The 24,403-nt window shown below is 42.8% G+C and overlaps 6 protein-coding genes and 1 long non-coding RNA gene across 7 annotated transcripts; 6 read left to right on the top strand and 1 right to left on the bottom strand.

Moving 5' to 3' along the window:
* The first annotated feature begins 788 nt into the window (after positions 1-788).
* Positions 789-9,360, top strand: chif (DBF4-CDC7 kinase regulatory subunit chiffon). Its single transcript, XM_017084299.4, has 2 exons — positions 789-956; positions 3,447-9,360. The coding sequence occupies exon 2, from the start codon at positions 3,466-3,468 to the stop codon at positions 8,587-8,589; it is 5,124 nt and encodes a 1,707-aa protein (XP_016939788.4). The 5' UTR covers positions 789-956; positions 3,447-3,465; the 3' UTR covers positions 8,590-9,360.
* Hyls1 (Hyls1 centriolar and ciliogenesis associated) lies at positions 821-10,629 on the top strand. Its single transcript, XM_017070742.4, has 3 exons — positions 821-956; positions 9,736-10,203; positions 10,268-10,629. The coding sequence occupies exons 1-3, from the start codon at positions 857-859 to the stop codon at positions 10,423-10,425; spliced, it is 726 nt and encodes a 241-aa protein (XP_016926231.4). The 5' UTR covers positions 821-856; the 3' UTR covers positions 10,426-10,629.
* Positions 1,702-2,487, bottom strand: LOC139352484 (uncharacterized). The gene is made up of 2 exons (XR_011603692.1): positions 2,442-2,487; positions 1,702-2,199 (listed from the first exon to the last, which is right to left on the bottom strand). It is a non-coding gene; the product is annotated as an uncharacterized lncRNA (long non-coding RNA).
* Positions 10,630-10,696: 67 nt separating the features above from the next.
* LOC108021731 (uncharacterized) lies at positions 10,697-12,559 on the top strand. Its single transcript, XM_017090569.4, has one exon. The coding sequence runs from the start codon at positions 10,871-10,873 to the stop codon at positions 12,557-12,559; it is 1,689 nt and encodes a 562-aa protein (XP_016946058.3). The 5' UTR covers positions 10,697-10,870.
* Positions 12,560-12,722: 163 nt separating this feature from the next.
* LOC108021732 (uncharacterized protein CG42266) lies at positions 12,723-14,968 on the top strand. The gene is made up of 8 exons (XM_017090570.4): positions 12,723-13,159; positions 13,214-13,378; positions 13,450-13,530; positions 13,614-13,631; positions 13,696-13,722; positions 13,778-13,843; positions 13,909-14,233; positions 14,289-14,968. Exons 1-8 carry the CDS (start codon positions 12,723-12,725, stop codon positions 14,736-14,738), a joined length of 1,569 nt encoding a protein of 522 aa, XP_016946059.3. The 3' UTR covers positions 14,739-14,968.
* Positions 14,969-15,103: 135 nt separating this feature from the next.
* On the top strand, positions 15,104-22,366 carry LOC108021697 (uncharacterized). The gene is made up of 3 exons (XM_070996411.1): positions 15,104-15,485; positions 15,535-16,719; positions 16,782-22,366. Exons 1-3 carry the CDS (start codon positions 15,161-15,163, stop codon positions 22,253-22,255), a joined length of 6,984 nt encoding a protein of 2,327 aa, XP_070852512.1. The 5' UTR covers positions 15,104-15,160; the 3' UTR covers positions 22,256-22,366.
* A 288-nt stretch (positions 22,367-22,654) lies between these two features.
* On the top strand, positions 22,655-23,893 carry mRpL4 (mitochondrial ribosomal protein L4). Its single transcript, XM_017072309.4, has 2 exons — positions 22,655-23,514; positions 23,584-23,893. Exons 1-2 carry the CDS (start codon positions 22,850-22,852, stop codon positions 23,801-23,803), a joined length of 885 nt encoding a protein of 294 aa, XP_016927798.2. The 5' UTR covers positions 22,655-22,849; the 3' UTR covers positions 23,804-23,893.
* Positions 23,894-24,403: the final 510 nt, after the last annotated feature.

Here is a 24,403-nt window from a genome sequence, read left to right as displayed (position 1 = left end):
GTTAACAATTTAACCTAAATATAAAGCTCTTTGCCATACCAATTTGTTATTAGTTTGCAATATGTAAAAATATTATAAGGTCACGCTAAATATAATAAAATGATAAATACATATACAACCAAAAAAGTTCAAGTAATTATTTATCTCCAAATATATATTACCACAACGATTTTTAAGCCACTTATTAAGCCGTGACTTCCTCACACAACACTACTACCTTCCAGTGACTCAGTCACGCACGCCGCCTAGCAACCATCGCCCATCGCCACCGTTATCGATAACTCGACGAAAATTTGCTTGACGAGCGTGTGTGCGCTGCTCTGTTCGTGTACATTTATTTTCAATTGGTGAAAATTGTTATAAAACTGGCGAGAAAATATGTGAAAATAGGAATAAGCTCGATTTGGACCCTCGAACTGTGCGTGCACAATCGAATTGATGACGCCCCAGCCGCGAAAACTAGCTGAAAAGCATAAAAATAACAAAGGCGTTAGCGAAGGAATGACGGGCGAAGAAGGCAAATAGACGCTCCAACCGCTCGTTCCACTGCAGTTGTGTATATTTAGCCATTGCAACCAACTAATTAGACGCAAGTAAATGCAAGTAAAATAAAGAAAACGGCCAACGCAAGGCAAAAGTACAGTGAAAATTGCTGTTGGTCGATTCGATTGTCGGCGCACGAAGACGAACACGAATAAAGGGAAGAAGAAGCGAGCGAAACAAACGAGAAAGAGAAACGAAACGAACGGCGATTTTGCATTCGTGTGTGCGTGTGTGTATGTGTGAGGGTGGAATATAAACAAAAAATTAACAATACGAAAATCGAGAACAATTGCTCTACTTGGCGAAAAGTAAAATGTCACATTTGCCGCTGGATGCACGGGCCATTCTGCAGTATCTAAATGATTTGGGCTATAGGAATATATCAGCCGAGCAACTCCGTGAATTTCTAAAAGGTAAGCAATCCGTATCCGTACTAGTGTGTGCGTGTGGTGCGGCGTGTGTGTGAGTGTGTTTTGGGTTTGTTATTTTTTTAAGCACAATGTTTTTTAGTTGCGGCTTTTCGGCTGAATTTCAAACGATTCGTCACCATTTTTTTATTTATTTCTTTTTTCCCCCACAACGAACGTGCGTTCAAAGCGCAGGCGAGAAAAAGAGCAGCGGCACAGCCAGAAATACGTTGCAATGGAAAAAGAAGAAAAATAAAAACGAGTATTACTCGGAAATTGTGAATAACACACCATGTACACAAATGTACATACACATGGGCACAGTGGTTGGCAGCAACAAAAGCCACTCGGGCCGAAAATTTAGGAATAATCGAGTAAAGACCGGCACGGCGACGGAGGAAAACGACATTTGCAAGGAGAACGTACTATGGGATATATGTAACTTTCTGTGGAAACCTAAACACATGGCTCTTGTGGGCTCCACTGTACTGTGTTTTTTTTTTGTGTTTTGCCTGCCTGTCATAGTTGTTGTTGCTGCTGCCCTGGGCCTGCTTTTCTGTGCTCGTGTGTGTATTTCGGCCTCCACCGCATTGTCAGCTTCATCCGCAACTTCACATGAATTTTATCCACAAACATACGCGTACAGCATCGGGAAAAATTGTGGGTCATTTGTATGTCTTAAAAAACAAGTAATATTTGAAACAAAAAAACTTGCACATAATTTTGTTAGAGGGAAACTGAAAAATATTAGTTTGTTTTTAATCCATTCTTTTATTTTTCTAAATTATCACTGCTATCACCCTTACCGCAGCTGTATAAATGAGTGGTGTGTGTTTGTGTTGCCTGCCTTGTTCCCCTCTCTCTACTCTCTTTTGCGTTTTGTGCGTTTTTTTCATGTGTTATTTTGCGCTTTGTGTGCTCGTCCTCTTTTTCTTATTTTCCTTTGTTGTTGTTGCTGCTGCTGCCGCTTGAGGGTTGCCACTCGGTTCCCTCGCGTTTTGCTTTGCGCCACCGCTTCGTGTTGTAATGGCGAATATAAAGTGGGGGCAGAAAAAGTGCCAGCGCAGCGTGCTGATGTGCTCGTTTTTCAGGTTATATTAACGCCCGTCGGTATATGTACGCATATTGGTTGTTGGGCAGATAATTTATTTACAAGTATTTTCGAGTGGGTGAGTGTGGAGCGCGGCAAGGTTGCCGGACTAATTGCAAATCTGAGTTTAATATCGGTCATCGCCCATTATGCCTTCGCCTGCTCATTCGCATTGTTTTTTGGAAGACGTCAAAAATCAAAACAAAAAATATAAAGGCGATAAGAAATAACTTGCGCAAAGTAACAAAGAGAACGAACGATAAGATAAAGTAATGATGCATAAGTATACATATATATACTTCAAATAATTGTTTAAAATTTAATGATGTTAAATATCTGAAATTCAGAAATTCTTATAAACAAATAAATCTAATCTGTCTGGCAGACGCTAATTTTAGTACCAACTGTTTCTTTTTATACCCCATTCTTACACATGTGTTTTTTCGGGATTATACAGACAACTGGTTTTTAATCGAATGCAGTTTCCGAGTAGAATACGTGTAGCAGCTGTGTGTCACCCCTAGTTTTTCGGCGTGCTGGCAACACCTGGTCGTTTTTAGCCTACCTGGCAACTCGCTGCGGTGCCACAGCTGCTGCTTCTTCTTCTTCCACCCGCTTGGGTTGTGTTCCTGTGGTCCCATTTTAGTTTGGAATTAAAATAAATTAACTCACACTCGACACTCGATGGCCTTTTAGGCAATACATACCGAAATGCATTCGAATGCAGTTATTGATTTGATTTGTGTGTATCCGAATGCAAAATTGCATAACACATCACAACGCGACGCCCACAAGGAGCAAGAAGAAGAAGAACCGCCAGGAGTAATATTGTCAAGCAGTGATTTATCCGTGTTATTTTATTTTTTTCGTGGCAAATAAGTTATAAAAGCGGTTGGTGTTGGTTTCCTAGCTGCAGTCGAATTTCGAAAAGATCGTATAATATTAAACAAATGAACTTAAATTAATCTGGTGCTTATGACTACAACTTAAGATGGTATAATTGCACACCAACTAGATTTGGAGGGAAAATGATTTTGCGCGTTTCTCATTGCTTTCAAAGGTCATAATTTCTAAACACGTTATAACGAACTATATTACAATAAGTAATCAAAAATACGAACCCAAATCTATATACAATTTCAAAGTATTTTGTTTGTTATATTTTTGGATCAACCTTTTATCATTTTTGATATTTATAAAATTTAAGCATTATTCCGAATGCATTTGCCTGCATATATCACTTTAACTGTTATCTAAAATCTATAATCGTATTAAGTTCCATAGTATTTAAACATTCCCAATTAGTTTTCGAAGTTCGACTGTTGGTCAATCCCCCTAGATAACTTGTAATTAATGGCGTTTTCTCCACTCTTTTTTCTCTCTAATTCTGGGTCCTTCGGCTGCAGCTAATTTGCGCCAGAAGGTATGCAACCGCAGTCGGACAAACAAAGCGCCAGCAGACTCGCAACAACAACTAGCAACACAACAGCAGCAGCATCAGCAACTTCCGCAGCAGCAACAGCAGGCACTCCTCCAAAAGTAAAGGTCATCAAGAGCAAACGACCCCTGTGCCACTTTAAGTTCTACCTGGACATTTGCGATCATCAGCTAGCGAAGCGCATTGAGTCCGATATCAAGGCTTTGGGCGGACATCTCGAGTTCTTCCTGAGCGACAGTATCACACACTTTATCACCGATAAGCCTGAGGCCACAGGCGGAGCACCCAGGACACCGGGAACACCAGGAACACCCAGCACACCCACCAATCACTATCAACAGGATGATGGTTCGGCAAGGAAACCGAATCAAAGGCAATCAAGAGCGGATGCTATACTAAGTCGTGTGCGTAGGAGCACGGTTGGGGTGCCAAACAGTAGCAATAGCACACCCACCACATCCGTAAAACGAAGCTATACCATCTGGCAGACTGACTACGCCCAACGCTTTATCAAGCGCATTCAGACTGAGCTTAAGCAATACCTTGAGGGTAAGAAGGAAGGTGGAGGAGGAGGAGGAGGAGCGTCATCAACTAGCCCCCATCACATTCAGCTAAAGAAGCAGTATGTGAAGATCGAATCCGTCAAGCGTAATTATAGACCTTACTACCATCTCATCAAGCAGCCAGACGACTGGCCAAAGATAGATTTAAGCAGCGAAGACGGCGCCTTTCGACTACTAACCAAGTCGAAGACGAAGGAGAAGGAGCAGAGCATGACCCGCAAGTCATTGGGTTCACGGACATCCCAGAAAGAGAAACCAGCACCGGGTGAAGAGAAGCCACCCCAGCATCCCGCTTTGCAGCAGCTTAAAAAGCAGTCGGCAATCCCGAATAGTCCGCGCTCCAATTGTCGCGAACCCAAGGATTCGAGTGAGAAACAAGGTGGAGTTTGTGAGATCTGCAAATTGGAGTACGATATCCTGAATATCCATTTGCAGAGCAAGGATCACGAACTGTTTGCCAAGAATTCAGAGAATTTCCTGGCCCTAGACACACTAATTCGTAGTTCAGCGAATGTGAATCGCTTCCTGGAGGAGGAGCCCGAAGAGAGTGAATTGGACATGGATGTGGATGAATCGTTGAGTAATGAGGAGTTGCAGAGTCCCCGTCAGAGGCCGTCGCCAGCATTGCGCGAGAAATCCAAAAGGATAACCAAGGGAAAGCATTCGTCGGAAAAGTTTCAAGCAGCAGGAGTTGCGTCGCCTCAAACGCCCTCCCCTGGTGGCAAGAAGGTTCTGGGAAATCTACCCGGTAGCCTGTCAGAGCTCCAGCGCCAGGAGCACCCAACAACAGCGGCGGCAACGCCAACAACGAATTCTGGTCGAAGGAAAACGCAGAATTCTGGTCTGTCACCCCCAATAAGAGCCATGTTGCCACCTTCGTCACTTTATAAAGTTGTGGAAACCAGGGAGGAATGTGCCACGCCTCCCAGGGGAAGAGGAAGACCTCCAAGCCAAGTGGATTCGCCCTCGCTGATAGTCAAGTTCCAAAAGATTAGGCAAACCGAGTTGCAACGACTTAATGGAGAGGCGGAGAACTTTATGTTCCCTCGAACAGCGGTTACAACTACGAGGAGCAGTAGTGAGCTGCCCACAGATGTGGATCGGCAAACCACCTCGGATGTGAGGGGTAGACACAGTATCTCCTCCGCCAGCCTAGACACTAGCACCAGCGAGGCAGAGACGAAGGAATCTTCAGGATTACCCACGTCTAGCATACGCAAGCGAGCCCAAGCGGTGGGAAGGCGAAGAAAAGCAGGTGGAGCAGCTGCTCAGGACCTACTGCAACGCCAATTGTCCACTGGGAGTAGTAGCAGCAATAGCAACCAGCAGCGCTTTCCAAGCGCCCCCATCCAGCCAGAAGAAGAGCCTCAACCGCAGCCACAGCCGCAGCTAAAGATTAAAATAAAGCAGGAGCAAGTGGTGGCCACCAGGAAGAGCAGTCGCACAGCCACGGCCATTGTGACAGCGGCCACCGCCAGCAGTCATCAGCAGCAGCAGCTAAGGCAGACCACCAGCCGGAAATTGGCCAATAAACTGGAGGATCGGATGGGGGAAACAGTAAAGCCGAAGATAAAAATTAAGAAGGAAGTGATCGAAATAGAGGAAGAGTTGGAGGATCTGGAAGACCTGCTGGATAATGAGTTAGGGGAGGAGTTGGACAGCAGTTTGTCCTCTGGCAGCGATGAAGACTATATAGCTGGCAGTCAACGTAGAGCCACGGCAGCCACTCGCAAATCTACGGATACTCGAGAGCAGAGGGCAGCAAGGCGGTTATCCAGATTAACCATAAATCGTAGCGCCGGAGAGGTAGAGTTGACTGAAGTCAAGTCATCGCCCACGAGAAAAAGTCGCGGAAAGAGCCAGAAGCCCTCGAGTCCCACGAAAAACAAGGCCAAACAAACGAAGACAGGGCCACCAGCGATGGATTTGTTCTTCGATTGCAGCAAAAGTGAAAGGCTACAAGAAATGCAATATACTTTCGAATCGCTGCCAAGTGGAGAGCTTTGGAATCGGGTGTTCCTTCGACAGGATGCGGGCGAAGAGAACTATTACACGTATTACGGTAGCACTAACTATAGGAAACTGCCCTATGAAATGGGTCCCATACCCATGTCCAAAACATTGCCGGCACACAGTTGTGCCATGTGTTGCGCAGAGGTCGAGGAAAAGCCGGAAAAGGCAGAAAATCTGAAGCAGGAAGACCAGAAGCCTGTGCACAAGAAGGAGGTTAAAAAGGAGGAGGAAGCTGCTCAGGCGTCCTCATCCGCGACCTATAAGAACAAAAAGCTGCACCTTCTCCAGCGTTATCAGCAGGAACAGGAGCAACTGCAGCAGCTGGAGGGGAATTCCCTAGCCACTGCCATAGCCAAATGTGATAGCAAGGCCAGCACCCCAGAACTACTGGAGAGGGAGTTCGCCTCGGGTTCTCTGGGAGATCGAGTGCAGCTGATCGAGCGAGTGAGGAGCACCTCCAGTTCCAGTTGCAGTAACAGCCAGCGGAGCAGTATCACCTGCAGAAATAAACAGCTCGCGCGAATTGCGGAGTTGCCGCCTAGGAAATCGCCCAGAGAACATGCATCCACATTGGCTCTGGTCAGTTGCATTATTCGGCAACGGCAAGACTCTCAAAGTAAAACGAATTCTGAAGCAGAAGAGCCACCTCCCCCTGTGGTTGTGCCCAAGCTGAAAACTCCTATGAAACAGGAACCGATAGCACCATCATCCCCAAGGACAACTCGTTCACAAGCTGCCACTCCCGTCGAGGAGCTTCGATTTGCCACAGAAATAAGCGAGACGGTGAAGAGGATGAGGCGCGGGCAGAACAAATACGATCACTCTCCGCCCGCACCAGCGCCAAATCCCACTCCGGTAACTTCTTCGCCAGCCCGAAGTCGTCGCCTGACACCTGCCGCACAAAATCCGAGTCAAAGTTATTCGCGCCGCCTGGAGTTCTCAACCAGTCAAAGGGAATCCTCAGCGAGTGCTCTGTTGGGCAAGCGTAACAAAAGAGTTAATCCTCCGGTAGCCGGCACAGTGCGTCCCACAACTCAACAAGCTCCCGGGACGGGTGCCTTTCGCGGAGTTCGCAAATTACCCAGCAAAAAGGGACTGCTCGAATACGAAATGGAACCGTGTGCCCTTAAAGCTCTGGATCAAGCCCGTCAGTATTGTAATCCAGGTTTCGTTGCCTGGCAGTTGGACAAGTATCTAGAGCTAGCTGGCAAGGAGTACGATCTGGATGAGGACGAACTGCTAGTGGAGAAGGAGAGCGAAGGAAGAGAAGAAAGGCTTGTCAATACCCCGCAGACTCCACCACCCACTGATTGCTTCACCAGCGAGTTCGACCTGTGCGATTTGATCTTGGCAAGCGCGTGCAGTGGCGATGATGAGGAAGAACTAGCCAAAGGAAACCTACCAGGCTCCAGTCGACGAATGAACAATCTCAATCTGTATGCCAGCTACTATAGAAAAAAGAAGAGCCTGAAATCCAATCGAACAGGCTGGCCAAAGGCTCAGCGAAGGCGAAATGCTGGCGGACTAGGAGGCGGTCGATCCTTGCCAGATGAGCGAATCAATTTCCAGAAAATGGGTCTTGCCGAGCTTCACCCCATAAAGCAAGAGCCCATGGAGACGGAGGAGGAGCAGACCACCGCCACCACCACCACAACCACTACGACTTCAGCGAAGAGAGAAAACCTGCTTAGCAAAGAAGACGAAGATGATGAAGGTGGCGGCACTCCAGGCGGAGGAGATGGCGATGGATCACCTGCAGATGATAAACAGAATTCCCGAGAAGATGCCGTTATGACGCCGCCAGCGACCGATATTGATGAGCAGGCAGAACCGGAGGCGGATGATATGGAAAGTCTGCCGGAGGAAGATGAAACCATGGCGGATTCTGTGGATCAGCAGCAGGATGATGAGGCGGAAATCGAGGCCACCGATGCGGATGTCGAAGAGGAGGAGGAGGAGGATGAAGATGTCTTTGAAGATGCCTACGAGGAGCAGGAGATGGGCGAGAAAAAAACGGAGCCGCCGGAGAAACGAGCACGAATACCCTCCATATCCGTGACTACACCCCCTGAAGAGCACTCCACGCAGGGCAAGAAACTCCTGCTCACCCTGCACAACGGCCAAAGACTTCAGGCCACCTCGACGCCTCGTACCGGGCAAGCTCAGCAGCAGCAGAGAAGAACGCCACAGCTAAACGGCAGCCTAGGCAGCTGCATTTCGCCAAGTGAGAAGTTGGGCGATAATTCGGACATCTTCACCGTCTCTTCGGATGGACTGGATACCGATCTGGATCTGAGTAACACCCAGGCGGGCGATTCCCACGAGCATTGCCCGCACCAGACGACGCCGAAACGGAAGTTCGACATCTCCAAGTATGCGCCACCGAATAATGGAAAGGCGGCGAGCAGTTGTGCCGCCGAAGCGGCGACGGCTGCCGTCAAATCCCTGGCCATCTCGCAGTTCCTCAAGAAGGAGGTGCGTGTCACCTGCCGGCGGCTAAGAGCGCCATTCCGACGCTTTCGATACCGCCGCTGAGCATCCCGTTTTTGTGTGTCATCATAACCATCATCCAGATCAAGAAACGCATCATTCAGCACCAATCACCACGTTTAGCTTTTAGTGTGTACAGCGACGATGAGTAATAAGTTTCAGTTTTTAGGTATTTTTAGGCCACAAATCCCTCCAAAACCACAAAAACAAAGCGATTTCAATTCGGTCACCTTTTCAAATTTAAATCAGAATTAAATTTGGCGAAGTTGAATGAATATTCAATGCACTCGCTTGTTACCATCTTTTGAGACAAAGCCACTGCCAAAATGGTTAAAAGCAAAGTGCATGAATAAGTTTCAAACCGATTTCGTCAACTTTATTCAGGTTACAAGGACGAGAAGACCCAAACCCATCCATCAACTAAATGTAGCATAATTAAAACTCACACAAATCACACACTGAAATACGTACATAAGCCTTAGTTTAATCTTAGTTTAGCTCAAATTCCCCGACCCCTCCAAAAAACAAACCTCACATCAACAATTTCGGACTATTCCAAAATCTCTCATTTTCAATTTAGCTCTTAAGTAGTCAAGTTTCCATTTATCGTTTTTGTTTTTAACTGTGGAAATCACCTATTAAAATGTTTTCATTTTCTTAGCCATGTACTATTATCAAAGTCAGCGCTCAAGCGAAGAAAAAAAAAGGAAAAAGTAAACTATGTAACAGATAAAATAAATTTAAACAAAAAACCAAAAGCAATTGTAAAAATATTTAAACAAAGAGTAAATTAAATTAAATATTCACTTAAACATACACGTATCAGTTTTAATTTATTGAAAGCATATCGAAAGGGTCGATAGATGAATTTTAGTGGCTAGGTCTTAGTTGTACAAATTTAATTTCTATTGATATTTAAATAATGTGAAATTTCAGTTATTTAGATTGTTTAAAAATATTATGGTTAATGGTAGGCTTTAAATTTTCTAGGTAGCCGTTCCTAAGATTTTTCAGCATATTTCCAGCTTTGCTTAGTCGTTATTTTCTTCTTTCACATAAAGGTAATTTCATATTTAGGGTATGCAATCCCGATTCGCCACCATTAATGCCGCACCCATCACATAACCTAGATCCGACATCCTCATTCCCTGCTAATGGCCACTTCTTTGATCCGATCCCCTTCCCATTTAGACTTGCGCAAGCTCATCAAGTATGAGGAACGTCTGGCGGAGAACGCAAAGGAGGACAATATCAGGGGCCTGCATAAACGCGGCACCGTCAGCTCGCGTGCCAAATTGAGTGGAGGAGATAAGGATAAGGAGAACACGGCTCCTCCATCATGTCCATGTCCATCTGCCAAGGAGAAGGAGTCGAAGACTGACCAGGATGACGACCAGCAGGAGCGTTCCGATGGCGGCGCTGGATTTGCGGACCTGGCTCGACTTTTTAAGGAGAAACTCCTAATGGATGCATCTGTGCCGCCAACGGCAAGTAATGTTTTGGAACCCGGAAAGCGTCGCAGTCGCAGCAAGACCCGTCAGGGAAAGGAACCTCCACTGTCCAGTGGCGAATCGGAAGCTAATGAGGACCGTCCCAGGATGCAACGCCGACGGCGCAGCAAGTCGCATCCGCGCAGCGCCAGTCGGGGACGTTCTTTTGGTAAGTATTCAATATAAAAGGGTTTAAATATTTATTTAAATAAATCCATTTGTACCTCTTCTAGCTCGCCGTCGTTCCAAATCCAAGCACTGCGATCCGGTGGCATTATTTCAGTACTACCAAAAGGAGTGGGCCCATTTCCGCAGCCAGATTCCCGGCGAGAATGCCCGCGTGAATGCTCGCCACGGGGTACACCACAAGCCAATGGTTCCGAAGAAGTGAGGATATATTTCCAATGCAGCTTTTCCATAAAAAAAAACCATACTTCGATTTATTCCGCTGTTCAACGGCAGTCATTATTACCATTTATTTATATTGCTGACCATTTTGAACGCATTCTTATACACAGAATATTGAAAAAATACTTAAGAAATCGAATAAAATACAAATTCTAAATGTGTGTTAAATAAATACTTCAAATTTGAATTCTAATTTGATTTTATTAAAAATCAGTTTAAGCATTTATTTAAGAGAAAAATGAAAAATATTGTATTTATATATACCTTGTTTATGCGTAGGGTATTCAGTTTTTTTATTATATCAATGAAATTGGCTTCAATTTTTGGATCAGCTGTCAAAATTTAAATTGAAAATAAGAAAATTATACCTTTACCTGGCAACTTGAACACACTGCTGTTGGGGAGCACTTATTAAAGGACTTTCTGCAATGTTAGAGCGTCGGCGGAGATCCCAGCTAAGACTGGATCCCTTAATTCCCACTCCAACAAAAACCACTACAATGCGAAGGACCCGTCGAGTGTGCTTTAATTTTGAAGCTAATGAGCCCCTAAGAACTCGAAGAAGACGAAGAAGGGAGTTCCTCCATCCTTACTTTATGACCTACCCTCCAATTTATAGCCCTATGCAGCTGGGACATCCATGGGGCTTTGATTTCTGCCCCAATATGTACGGAAATTTATTTGAATCCACAAACCGTTTAAATGCCGGCGAGCAATATGAATGTAATTCACAAGAAGCATTGCATACTCCGGAAGAAACCCAAAATACGTCAGGTCCCGAGATTGTTCATGACCTTAAGGATATTTTTATGGGATTGGATGGCTATTTGCAAGCGGAAAAAGTCAAGCTTATCGAAACTTGTAAAGAAAATACCAATACCACTGAGAGCCCTGAGAATCAAAGCCCTGATCCCAAGGAAAGCCAGCTCTCTGTCCTGACCGATATTATGTGTGAAACCATAAGTCGATTAAACGGCTATATAGGCAATCATTCCAAACAACAGGAGTTTCAGTCTGCTCTAAACCCAATAAACCAGTTCAGGGAAGGAGTGCCACCTATCCATGTGTTGCAGCTACCGGTGCAACCACTGATCGTTCCATCATATCCATCTTCGGAAAACTATCCATCATCTGAATCCTTTTTTCAAAAGAAACCCCAACTGGAACGTTTACCTTGGTTGAAGGAGCGAAAACGTAAACGTCCTCTTAAGTCCACTACCTATATACACATGCAGAATCAGGAAAGTAGTACTGATGACTTGCCTAAGATTTTGGAAGCATCATTTTCAACCAATAACATCCCAAGAACCGTAAGACAATCTACTAAGGATGCTGGCACAACCATGTGGTGTCCTATGGATTGCTGTAGGCGATGTTGCGGTGGGGTCAGGAGTCAGGAAGGCTTTTCTCCTACACAAGAAAGGACACCAGAGGATCCAGAGATCGCATATTCCTTAAGATCAACTGATGACTTTCCGCCTCCTTGCCTCAAGGCCCCACCACCAAGTATTAAATCAGAGGAAGAAATCTATGATCAGGGACAGTATTATCAACCAAAGGGTGAATCCATCTACCTGCTTGGCTCTCCTCAATCATCTAGTTATATTTCCAGTTGCGATTATCGTCATGAGGCGGGAAATCTAAGATATTCTTTTATCGAGGAAGAGGAGGAGCAGGTGGATGAGGATGACTGGTACCAAAATGCTAGCGATAAGTTAGCTGAACTGGAAGTGGAGCAAGACTTCTTTAGGCAAACTCAAATGACTACTAAAGAGCAAAACCTTCAAACTGATCCGGAAACCTCCAGTGATAACAGCATTGTAAATATAATAACCACTAGCGATAAGGCTCTCAGCACCACAGAAATAAATCCTATAACCAACCGAGAACCAATGAAAATTGAGAGGATCTGCAAAAAGTCTTCTTTGAAACAGCGCCTTAAGCTTAAAAGTGGGAAAAGTACTCACAAAGTAATGTTTGAAAAAGTGCTGCACACCGAAGGAGTGCAGGTCCAACCGGAAATGAGATCCACGGGAACGGATCCAATTCCTACAATACCCAAGGTTAAGAGAAATTCTTGCAAGCAGATACGCTCTACCTTTAAGTCCAAAAGATAAACTAGGCAACTGATGAAACCATATGAGACTATTGAAAAATGGCAAAAGCAACCGTATACTGTCATATCAAATTCAATAGATCTGAAATTATTTATCAACTCCTTTCGGCTCTTTTCGTACTGACCTGCAAGGGCTTGGTGGTGATGACTAGTAGAACATTATAATGTTCTGTGAGCAGCCGGCGCCAGAACCGGAGAAGAAAGTCTGTCGCTGCAAGAACTGTGTACTCCGCCATTCGGATATCCTTCCCTGGCCCGAACCTCTTGGATTCATGGCTGAACGAGACAATGATAAAGATGGCCACAACAGTCGTCGGGTGTCCACCCGAACAATACCCTCGATGGACAGCGTGTATACCTTAAGAGATGGCACGGAGAAGCAGCAGAACGATCATTACAAAAATCAGAACAATAATCGTAACGAACCAACTATATCTAGTTATCCGGCACCATATAATCGACACGAGGGCACCACTCCTGCAAACCAGGGGGGTACGACTCCAGCTTATTATGGAACTGGTGGCAATACGCCAATAAGGACATTGCCAACACAGCAACAGCAGCAGCCAGCTCAACCCACCATCCTGCTGATTGTGGTCAAGTGAGGGTTAGATATCTCCAATCTCTGTTCCGATGAGAAATTTTTCGTTTTCAGCAAGAACGATCCACCACCGTTTCCACCGGGCAGAGGGTACCCCGGGTACCCTGGTCCTGGAGCTGGGTATCAAAGTCAAGGACGAAGCCCAAGATATCAGGGCCAAGGGCCATATCAAGGTCCAGGTCCCAGGGAATTTCCAAGTCCAGGAGGAGGACCACCAAGGTAAACAAAGTTTATTAATAAATACAATGACTTTGATTGTTTCTTTTAATTATATTATAATAAATTTCCAGATATTACTATCCACCACCTGGACCTGGAAATGGACCCAGGGGAAGGCCAAGACCTAACTATGAACATGAGCATGTTCGCTAGTAAGTTTTAAAAAAAAGTTTTTCCTTTAATTTATATATAATATGGGAATCTACAACTGTGTTAAACCTTTTCCTATCCACAGTAACCAACGTCGTTATAGGTATGTATAGAACCCAAATCTTACATTTAATCACAAATGCTAACTAAGTCTTGATCATCCACAGCGACGGTTTGAGTAACAGTCGAAATGGGTAAAGTAACGTTTTAAGATCCTTTAAAGAAGTATTACTAATATTATGTTGATAGGTACCAAGATAGATTCCAGGAAAGATCCCAGGATAGATACCAGGATGACTGGAACGGACAGCCAAGGTAAGATATTTCTTGATATTCCTAAAATATTTTAATAATTCCTTACCGCATCCAAATTTTTTTAGATATTCTTATGCCGGACAGCCACGAATACTTCGTCGCCAAGAAGATCGACGAAATTGTCGCTGTGCTCCTCCAACGGAGAAATCTCAACCGGAAAGCCCGCCAAGTCCCCCAGATAATGAAGATGTCCTTCGGGATCAGCTTGAAGCAAGTAATAAAAAGAAAAGCAAGCAACGCCTAGTGGGCAGCGGAATTGGCAATACAGAATCTGGGAGAAATGGAAGTATGGGGACACCAAATAACACAACGGAATATTATGCAGAAAGCGAAAGTCCGCAGGAAGTGATTGTGACCGATGCCAAAAACAAGACATACAAATGCATACAAGTAAAGTCTATAGATCTTTTTAGGTAAATAAATAATATATTTATTTCCAAAACAGGTACCCATTTGCATCTCAACTGGAAAAACGAATACCTGTCGCTGTTGCAAATGTGCCCCCGTTGAGGATCCGGAAAAAGAGGAGTCATTGGACGAGGAGGCGGAATGCGTCTGCAATCAAAATGGAAAGTGCACCTGTGTTCCCGGCGAAATGTTCCAAGATGAAAATGCCTGCCAGTGCGATCTGACCAATTTGGAGAGAATTCTTCGAGAACTAATACCAAATGCCGATTGCATGTGCTACTTAAAGAAGAAACGACGCAGGCGTCGCAAGAAGTGGACTCCAAAAGTCTATTACGATCGGTTTGCCAATCCTCCGTTTGTCCTTAATCCAAAACCCAGATGCCTGGATTATGGCATAAGTCCTTTCCGTAATCCTTGCTATAACCCTTGCTGCTGTGCGCCAGTTGGAAAGAGCTGCTACAACTGTGACTACGGCTGTAGGTGTTAAGATCACATTTTTCGATGATTGCTGACGATTTCCGACCATACTAACAGATCCTCAATATTTTGTCAGCTGATGCCAGGAAACTTCTTGCTCTGACGTTTTCTGACAATTTTTGAAGATCTCAGATAAATATAATATAATGTCAGAATAAGAACTTATCTTATGAGTGATCTAGCAGATCCTATTTTTTAATGCAGATATCTATTAAACCTTCCAGAATACCAATAAACAAAAAATAATATTCCTACAGATGATTTTTGAAATTGTATTAATGTTAGAGGATAGTAGCAAGGGTTTGTAGAAATGTACAATATATATTCTGGATGTACCTAAATATTTTGTGATTGCTTAGTTTTAAATGTCACATATAACCTGAAATGTAACTAAGCCTCTGAGCTGGCATTCCTGACTTCCGCTCCTTTGATATGACTGGCCTAACCAGGAGGCGTCGCACCGCCCAGCAGATCCTCTTGCGACGAGCCTTAAACAAAAGCGTTAGCAGAGACCATGCCACCACCGAATTGGTCCGGAACCAGGGTGACGGTGTGGAAACACCTTTCCTGAGCAGTGACTTGCAGCATACCAGTCGAATTAAGGAGAGATCTTCATCAAGAGTAGTAAGGAAACTGCACAGGATTTTGGCAGCCAATCCTTTTAGGCTTTTGGGTGAGAGGAAAACGGCAGGAAAATTGCCACAATGTGAACTCAAAAAGCAGGACTCTCGATCCTGGAGGAAACTAAAGCCAAGTGGTGAGGTTTAGCCATAATTACTTCCCTCTTCTAACCAGTTTCTTTCCAGATGATAAACCAACCTTAAGCGGTCATAGTCTGAAACCTAATGATCACTCTAGGGGCAGCACTCGATCTCGACATAGTTCTTCCACTTATCCCTCCACCTGGCAGCTAAATCTCAGTAGAGCCAAGGAAGAACCGAAGGAGAATTCAAACGGATCTCTGGAGGAGATTATCAATTGTTCGATTCTCAATCGAACGCCCTATGATCACAAGCTTAATACGCCGCTCAAGTCGGATAATTTCTATCAATGCGCTATAAATAAGAAAGCAAGAAGAAGGAGCAGGAAAACCAAAGTGGTTTCTGGGGAATGTAATAAAAGAAATCCCTCGGAAGAAGAAAATGTCCAACTAAGTGGCCTTTTCCAAAGATTGAAAGATAGAGTCTACAGCGGCGAAGAATTTAAACAAGTTCGAAGGATTTGCAGAAATTCATCCAAAACCAGCGGAAACTCTAGGATATCTTTTGATTGTAAAAAAAATTGTTCTGGACGATCTTACAAGAATTATGGGGGCTATAGTCCCTCGGAAACGGATACTGAAATGCCAGCTGAGTATCAACCCAAGCTGCAAAGCCGATCCGATTATCTAAACAAAATAGAGAGAATCAGCAAGCCCCCCTCAGGTTTAAAAAAGAAGTGGAGCCTTAAACTGCCCAGCAACACGGAAATCCAACAATATATGGACAACCCAGCCGTGGATCAACCTAAGTACAATTCTCAAAATCGGGAGGCACGAAAAAAGATTTCTCATTGCTATTGTACAAAAGGCAAGAGGAACGGCAACCAGAAGCCTAGATCAAAAAGACGTGGTCAAAATAACTCTAATTTCTCAAATGATTCTATACTTGGTAATCCAAAATATGGGGATAAAATACCTTCACAAGCTAGCTTATTATCGTCTGAAAAATTTTCTCAGCGCTTTAATGATATAGAGGGTGAAGATAATTTAAGCCAAAGGGAATTTGGGACATCAAATGTTTACCAACAAAATGTGGTATCCTATGGAAAGAACACTTCAAATGTCTATCAAAGCAATAAATATGAAAGTAAAAGACATCCTTACTCTGACCGAGGTGAATACTCTTCAAATGATTCAGATAATCCGAAAACAAGGACATCAGCCGATTACAATCAAACGGATAAAGGATCCTACAATGCCAGAAAACTTAAATCTTCAAAGTATCGAAAAGGTATTGTTGTTCTGCATATAATTTAATTTTGACGTTGACTAACTCATTTATTTTGGGTACAGCTGGGGATCAAAGAACCACTCCAAGTTTCAGTTCTAAGGATCCATCTCTAGGATCCTTGAAAATGGCGAACGCAGAGGAAGCAGGAAGAGTAAAAAACAGTGGTCCAAAATTCGTTGAAGCCATTACACAGACTTCTGAATTAGTTATAACCTATAGAAACTCTTCAGAAATGACTTACAATGCAGAACAACCCAAGAAAATGCAGAATAAAGTTGTAAGATCCAACTTAGGAACGTCTAATCAAGAAAATTTCAAGCAAGTACAGTCAGGTAAAACTCCCAAGTCCAAAGAATCCCAACAAGATAAGGCACCACTATCGAAACCAAATGGCTTAAGTAAAGTACAATCCAATTCTCTTATAATTGAATTACATGAGCAATATGGCGTAGTACAATCTAGTCAAGTAGAACTTGAATCGCCCCAAGAATCCTATCAATCGCAAGTAAACTCGGCAAGATCCAATATAGGAACACCCAATCAAGAATATATTAAGAAGGTAAAATCAGGTAAAGCGACTCCGAAAAACGAACAACCCCGACAAATGGAAAGGAAACCTTCGAAACCATCAATTCAATCTAACCAAAGTAAGCCAAAATCCAAACCCACTGGTTTAAGTCTAATGCCGTCCAGATCTTTTATAAATCTATCGGAAGAAAAGCAACATCGTCTAGTAAAATCCAGTTCCTCAGAACTAATAGCACCTGAAGTTACTGCTCCAAAAACTAAAAAGGTAATTCGTACGCGGAAAAGAAAAAGAAGTCGATGTTGCAGTTGCTGTAGTCGATGTAGTACTCCAAAAAGATCCATTAAGAAACCTAACGCATCCGATAAAACTAAAAGTCCGATGTGTGAGAATTGCCAATGCAAAATACCGGCTACAAAGTCCAAAGAGGGAATATCCAAATTGTCAACTAGCAATGGCAATTGTGATGTTCGGGAACTATTAGATATTTTGCAAAAAACTGTAGCAGGACTAGAGAAACAAATGAATAACAGAAAGGGATTTAAAACATCTAAGAACACCAAGTCAAAATCCAAATTAAATGATGTCCGTGCACAACACTTTTCTTACCCGCAAGATAATTATAATTCGGAAAGAAATAGATTCGATGAAGGTATGGCCACTTTTCGAAATCAACAATATAGTTCAACTACTCCTACCAATGCTGAAAGAGCAAGGAATGTATACCAAACTGCAGATTACAGTGATAGAACATTTGGTTTCGATGGGGGAAACTCATCGAATATTTTTCGAACTAACTCGTACACGGGTTTTAGAGGTCCTAAATCTTCAAGTTACGGAGCAAGTCCAAATAGTGTTGAAATATCTGCAACTACCTATCAAAATAACCCAATTCAAAGGACAGTTATGCCTGAAAATGAATCTTTTAATAAAGGTTTAGGTCCTCCCTCTTTAAATAATGAAGCAAGTCTAAATTATAGTCAACCATCAGCAAATAACTATCACAACAACACATTTGAAAGGGAACCATTTCCCCAAAATGACCGATTTAATAATGGATTCAACGCAGTCAATGATGAAGTGCCATATAGGAATGAAGAACCATATAGAAAAAATGAATATGATTACCCCAAAGAAATAAGCGAACGTAAAAGTCAACCGTATCGAAACCAGGAACCCTTTAAAGAACCCATAGGCATTACAAATGAAACAAATGGTCAAACCATGGGATATTATAATAATCAAAGTTTTAATCAACCATTGATTCGAGAGTGTCTATGCACTAGGAACAATCCCCAAATGGAGGTTTACGATCAGAACCCTTTTGCAAGGAAGCCAATGACGGATTCAGCTTATAGCCAAGCTTCAAAAGGTACAACAAATTCAGGAAGACCGAATCCAAAGGAAATATGCAGAGGACCAGAGTTTTGCCCATATCGAAGTATGTACAATGCAGACGATGGTCAAAGAAACAGAGGGCCAGTAACCTTTCAAGATGTACATCCAGATATACCTGACACAGAAAGCAGGGTCCAAAAGCCCCTACAAATATGTGACAATTCTATTTGCCCTTATGCGTCACAAAATTCTAAATCGTGGAATAGTCCAAGCCCTCCCATTTCAAACAAAACTCAACCTTATCCAACTGAAATTGACTCATCCAAGTGCGACCCTGAATGTGTTTATGAGCAATCAATAAATTCAGGGTCTTGCAAAGGCCCCGAATATTGCCCATACCCGAACAATAGAGGGGTAGTAACTTTTGAAGACAGCAATAGATCCAGAAATTATCAAGACCCTTCAACTGGCCAAGAAGACATGCAATATTCCACATTGAGGGAGAATCCAATTTATCCCTTGTCAAACAGAACTCAGTCTTATCCAAGGGAAAATGATCTTGCGGGGGCGGACATTGATTGTTTTTGTGATCAAGAGGAGAGACATATTCCTTTTCAAAAGGGTGGCACCGCTAATAACTCAGAAGACTTTTGCGGAATTCCATGTTGTCCAGAAAATAATACATTTAATAATGTATCAATCCGGACTGAAAAAAGACAAACTTATCCCGATTTTCCAGAACAAGATCCGCTTTACAGAAGTTCCAATAAACATCAGAACAAAAAAGCATTATATCAACAAGAACTACGCGAATGTCCTGGAAGACAAGTGCTTTTAGAGCACTCAAATGATCAAATCTGTCCAAGTAGACCAGTAGAAAATGTAAACTATGCTGAAAACCAAACCTATTTTGATGATCCCAGGCATCAGCGGTTTAAAGAGTCTTATGGAGCAGAAGAGTGTTTACTAACTTGTCCGACAAGACTAAAGTGCTCTTATCAAGATGATAAAAGTCGAGGAGGTCCGCGAATTACTGTAGTTAGTAGCAACCGAAGAGAAGAAAAAGACATTAGAACAAATAATAATAAACAATCATATCTAGCTGCAAATGATTTAGAACCATGCTTAAGTTCCAAATGCCCCAATAGATTATACAGAGTTGCCAATAAAGAGAATTTTTGCAACAACCGAGAATGCCCTGAAAAAAGATTGAAATCCAATAAGAAAGCAAAACAGGGGTACCAAAACGATACTCATAATGATTTATGTGAAAATCCGAATTGTCCCGATAAAATCCCGACAAACAAGGAACGATATACGGTCAATAAGTCTTTAAATGACAATAAAAAATGGAAAAGGGAAAGGCAAACACAATTAGAGAAAAATACAGAAGATGTAGATTCTCAGGATTCATGCCCTGAAGATTGTCCCAATCGAGGATACTTTAAAAATCTTAATAATCGAAATAAACAACCAACCGAATATTGGAAAACCTGCGAAAATCCAAAATGCCCAGATAGATCAAAAAGACTCTCCAACAAGGAGAATTCGCGAAAGGATTCCAAGTCCCCCGAAAAAAGAATAAGGTGCACAACTCAAAGATATGAAAATGCTTATGATAACTCAGAAAGTCCCATTAAAAATAGAACAAACAGGGATCGAAATAAGTATCCAACTGACAACGATCATTATAATAGAATTGGTTCCAAAAGAAAATACGATCAGCAATTGTGTGAGAATCCAAAATGCCCTGATAAGAAAAGTAACCACAAGAAACGGAATGAAAATGGATATGCAGCTCTCGATTCGCAAAAGGTCAGTTCTGACAGACGATCAAGAAGATCAACAGGTCAACGGAAAAGTCCAAAATCTATATGCCCCGATCCCGACTGTCCAGAACGGAAAGAAAAAGATAACGACACACAGTATGAAAAAGATCCAGACGTAAATCTTACAAATGGTTATGATCGCCAACGGTATCGATTAAACAATGATATAAATAATGGTAAGCCGGAAAATGGTTTTAAAGTCTGCGACAATCCGAATTGCCCAGATAAACTAAGAGAAGTTGGCAATAGAAAGAACTATGACGATAATCATTATGAAAAAGAATTGTGTGAGAATCCGCATTGTCCCGATAAATTAAATAAATCATCCAAAGGGGAAAAATATTCAATGGATATAGAAATAGGTCCCAATGATACCGATTTCTGCTCTATGGATTGTCCTGAGCGTTATCGAGTTCTCTTTACCGATCTGCGTAGATGTAAAAATAAACAAAATAAAACAAGTCGTCAAAGCAGTGGAAGAGCGGATATATACGATGATGATCACATCAGAACAAAGTCCTGTATTGCATGCAAGCGATATGTACCTCTTGAAAGGGATCGTCAGGCGATTAACAATTATTGTAATCCCCGTAGAAGTGAAGCAGCAAAGACCGAATCCGTAGAAAGCTTGGTAAGAGCCATCTGCATAAGACCTGGCAAGCAAGCACCAATTTTTGTTAGAAACAGACACAATCCCCTTGTGACGGATCCGATTTTCAATAGCTACGACAAACATATTTTGAAAAATTTTGAAAAATACAAAGAGGAAAATAAACTGCGAAAATGTATTGAAGACTGTCCTTTTATTAATCGTAAGAATATTTCGCAGAAAAGTTCCTCCGATTGCAGTTGCGAAATAGAACCCCAAGAATATATCTCCCCCTGCGATTGCCAAAGAGACGAAATTGTAGAATACGAAGATACGAAAAAAAGTAAATCCAAAGTCTCGTTCTTCGGTTGTTGTACAAAATCACCAAAAGATGAAAGTAAATCGGAGCCCGAACCACAGAGGAAAATTGAGCCTACTCAAAAAGAGAAAACTGGACCCATAGAGAAAACTGAATCAAAATCGAGTGGATTTAGCTGTTTCAAAAGAAAGGAAAAACCTCCCCAAGAAAAAACTAAGCCAAAAGAAAAAGCTGCATCCAAGTCGAGTGGATTTAGCTGTTTCAAAAGGAAGGAAAAGGTTCCCCAGGAAAAGCTGAAACCCAAAGAGAAAACTCAATCTAAGTCGAGTGGATTTACCTATTTAACAAAAAAGGAAAAGGTTCCCCAGGAAGAGCCGAAACCTAAAGGGAAAGCACCAGGATCAACCAAATCGAGTGGTTTTCTCTGTTTCAAAAAAACCGAAAAACAACCCCAAGAAGATAAACGTGAAAAAGGCAAAGATACAAGTGAAAAACAATCGAAGCGAAGCGGATTTTTCAGTTGGTACAGAAAATCCGATACTCCCAAGGAGTACAGGCTAAAAATAGAGGAAATCCCCTCGACTCCAGATTGCACTTGTAGAAGTGAATCGCCACCCAAAGGTGAAGAGGTTCCTATGCTTCAACCTGGAGTTCCCTTCCGCTGTCCATGCGCCCCCGATGACATTGACGATGGCGAGGTAAAGGTCTTATATGACTCTAGTTTCCGTTTCCAGAAAGAGAGCTGCAGTTGTGCTGAAGTTCCGAAAACCATATACTGCCATAATAATCCCCAAAACTCTGGACAGGATACATCGGATTGGTATGCTTCGTCGCGTCCAAGTTCAGTAATATCCTGCCACCAAAATATCGAGGAGCAGGAGATACCATACTGCCCATGTGCCAGTGCTAATGGGTTCTATAAAATTGTGCGGTAACTATGATTGAGAGTTTCAACGAAAACATAAATATTTTTGAGAAAATTCCCAATCATAATTACTCAAAGTAAGAAGTTAAGATCAGTACAAAAAGTATATTTAAATTAAATAAAATGTGAACTAATAGTATTTACTTATTGATAGTCACGTTGAACGTGTCCAAAATTTTATGGGTACTTTTATATATAACTCCTTAATTATGGTATAAATATTTAGTTGTAAAACTACTTATCTGTTATTAAATATTAAGACGCATTAAGTTTTTGCTGCAATTGAGGTGATTAAATTCGAAAACTTAATAGCTACATTTTTTGAAATATTTTTGGGCTACCGATAACAGTCACCGTGAAAAACTATCGTTTGAGTCCCACCCGCAGCGCAGCAGCTGATTCTCCCGATAGGCCTCATTGGTCCGCTGATATCGATAACACACCCCGTGCTCTTCCAATAATATTTAATATTATTATTAATATTAATTAAAATATCCGCCGGGGTCAGCTAATTCTTGCCCATATTGGAGGATATTTAAAGCCCTTTGGAATTTAGGCGGAAAATTGCACTTCTTCGTGGAAGTCTGGGCTTAGGCTAAACAAAATGTTGAAAAATATTGTAAACACATCCAGGCAGGTGCTCTATCCCGTGGCCAGGACCTTCACCCGCAGCAGCATCCAAGGCAATGCAGTGACCGAATCCCCTGTGACCGCACCACTGGCCACGAAATTACCTTTGATTCTGCCGCAGGATTACACGGAACACTTGCCGGTCAGCAGGAGCACGGCCCGTCAGGCGTGGATTGAGAACACGGATGCGGTGGCGGAGCGAAAGGTGGGACTAATCGAACTGCATCCGGATGTCTTCGCCGCCCAGCCGAGGGTGGACATCATACAGGAGAATGTGGAGTGGCAGCGCAAGTATCGTTATGTAAGCATGGCGCACACGAAGACCCGGGCAGAAGTGCGCGGTGGTGGCCGCAAGCCGTGGCCCCAAAAGGGAGGAGGTCGTGCCCGACACGGTTCCCTCCGATCGCCCATGCTCAAGGGCGGCGGCGTGGTCCATGGCCCCAGATCGCCCACCACCCACTTCTACATGCTACCCTTCTACAAAAGGGTTTTGGGTTTGACATCCACGCTGAGCGTTAAGCTGGCCCAGGATGATCTGCACATCATCGAGAATGTGGACATACCCACTGGAGATGCAGAGTTCCTCAAGGATCTGATTGCCGAACGAAACTGGGGACCCTCCGTCTTGATTGTGGACGAGTGAGTATTGCATGGAAGCAGGGATGACTACTTTGAAATCTATTTTTACATGCATTATTTTGTTTCCAGAGACCACATGTTCCCCGCCAATATTTCCCAGGCCAGCGATGATCTGGGCTATGTCAACCTGATGCCATCCTTTGGCCTAAACGTGTATTCCATGCTCAAGCACGACACTCTTGTTCTAACGGTCGCTGCAGTGAAGCATCTGGAGCAGCGGCTGCTATACCAACTTAATCGCAATGATGCCACCAGCAAGGGTGGAAAGTTCAAACTGGATCAAGTCTAGAAATTAAGAAAGTTAAATCCTCCATCTTAATTGTAGTCTTTTTGAATGCCAGAAAATGCATTGTTATACAAAAAAAGTTTTTTTTATTAATCTTGGTTTAATTTTTTTCTGTGTAACTTAAAGGTAAATGACAGCCTGAAGATACTTTATTACTAAGTCAAATCTTATAGCCTCCTCCCACCGAAATTCGTCCACCATCCGTTCAACGCACGGCCCTTTAGATATGGCTGTTCCAATTTCGAATTTGCGATCGTCTAAACCTAAATTCTTAAAAAAACAAATTTTTTCTTTCACTCCAGTTTAAACTGTTTTGAAGACTAGAGAATGCTCAAAACAGGCTTATAATGCGCGATTCCCTGTCGTTTATATTGTCAGCTGTTATCGGATGGTGGATGTGCTCTGTGGGAATCATACTTCTACATTTGTCAGAAATCCCAGCTATTTACATAAATCGACTGTGTGGGAGAGGTTTTGATTCAAAACTTTTGAAACACAAACAAGTAACGAAACTTATTAACTTGGAGATTGGGTACAGAAATATACCTAAACAAATGTATAAATTATGATTTATTTTCAAGCTAGATTTCGAATGCAGTGGGA

This window comes from Drosophila suzukii, chromosome 2L, assembly GCF_043229965.1.
Source record: "Drosophila suzukii chromosome 2L, CBGP_Dsuzu_IsoJpt1.0, whole genome shotgun sequence".
Taxonomy (NCBI): domain Eukaryota; kingdom Metazoa; phylum Arthropoda; class Insecta; order Diptera; family Drosophilidae; genus Drosophila; species Drosophila suzukii.
This window is presented reverse-complemented; position numbering and strand designations above follow the sequence as displayed.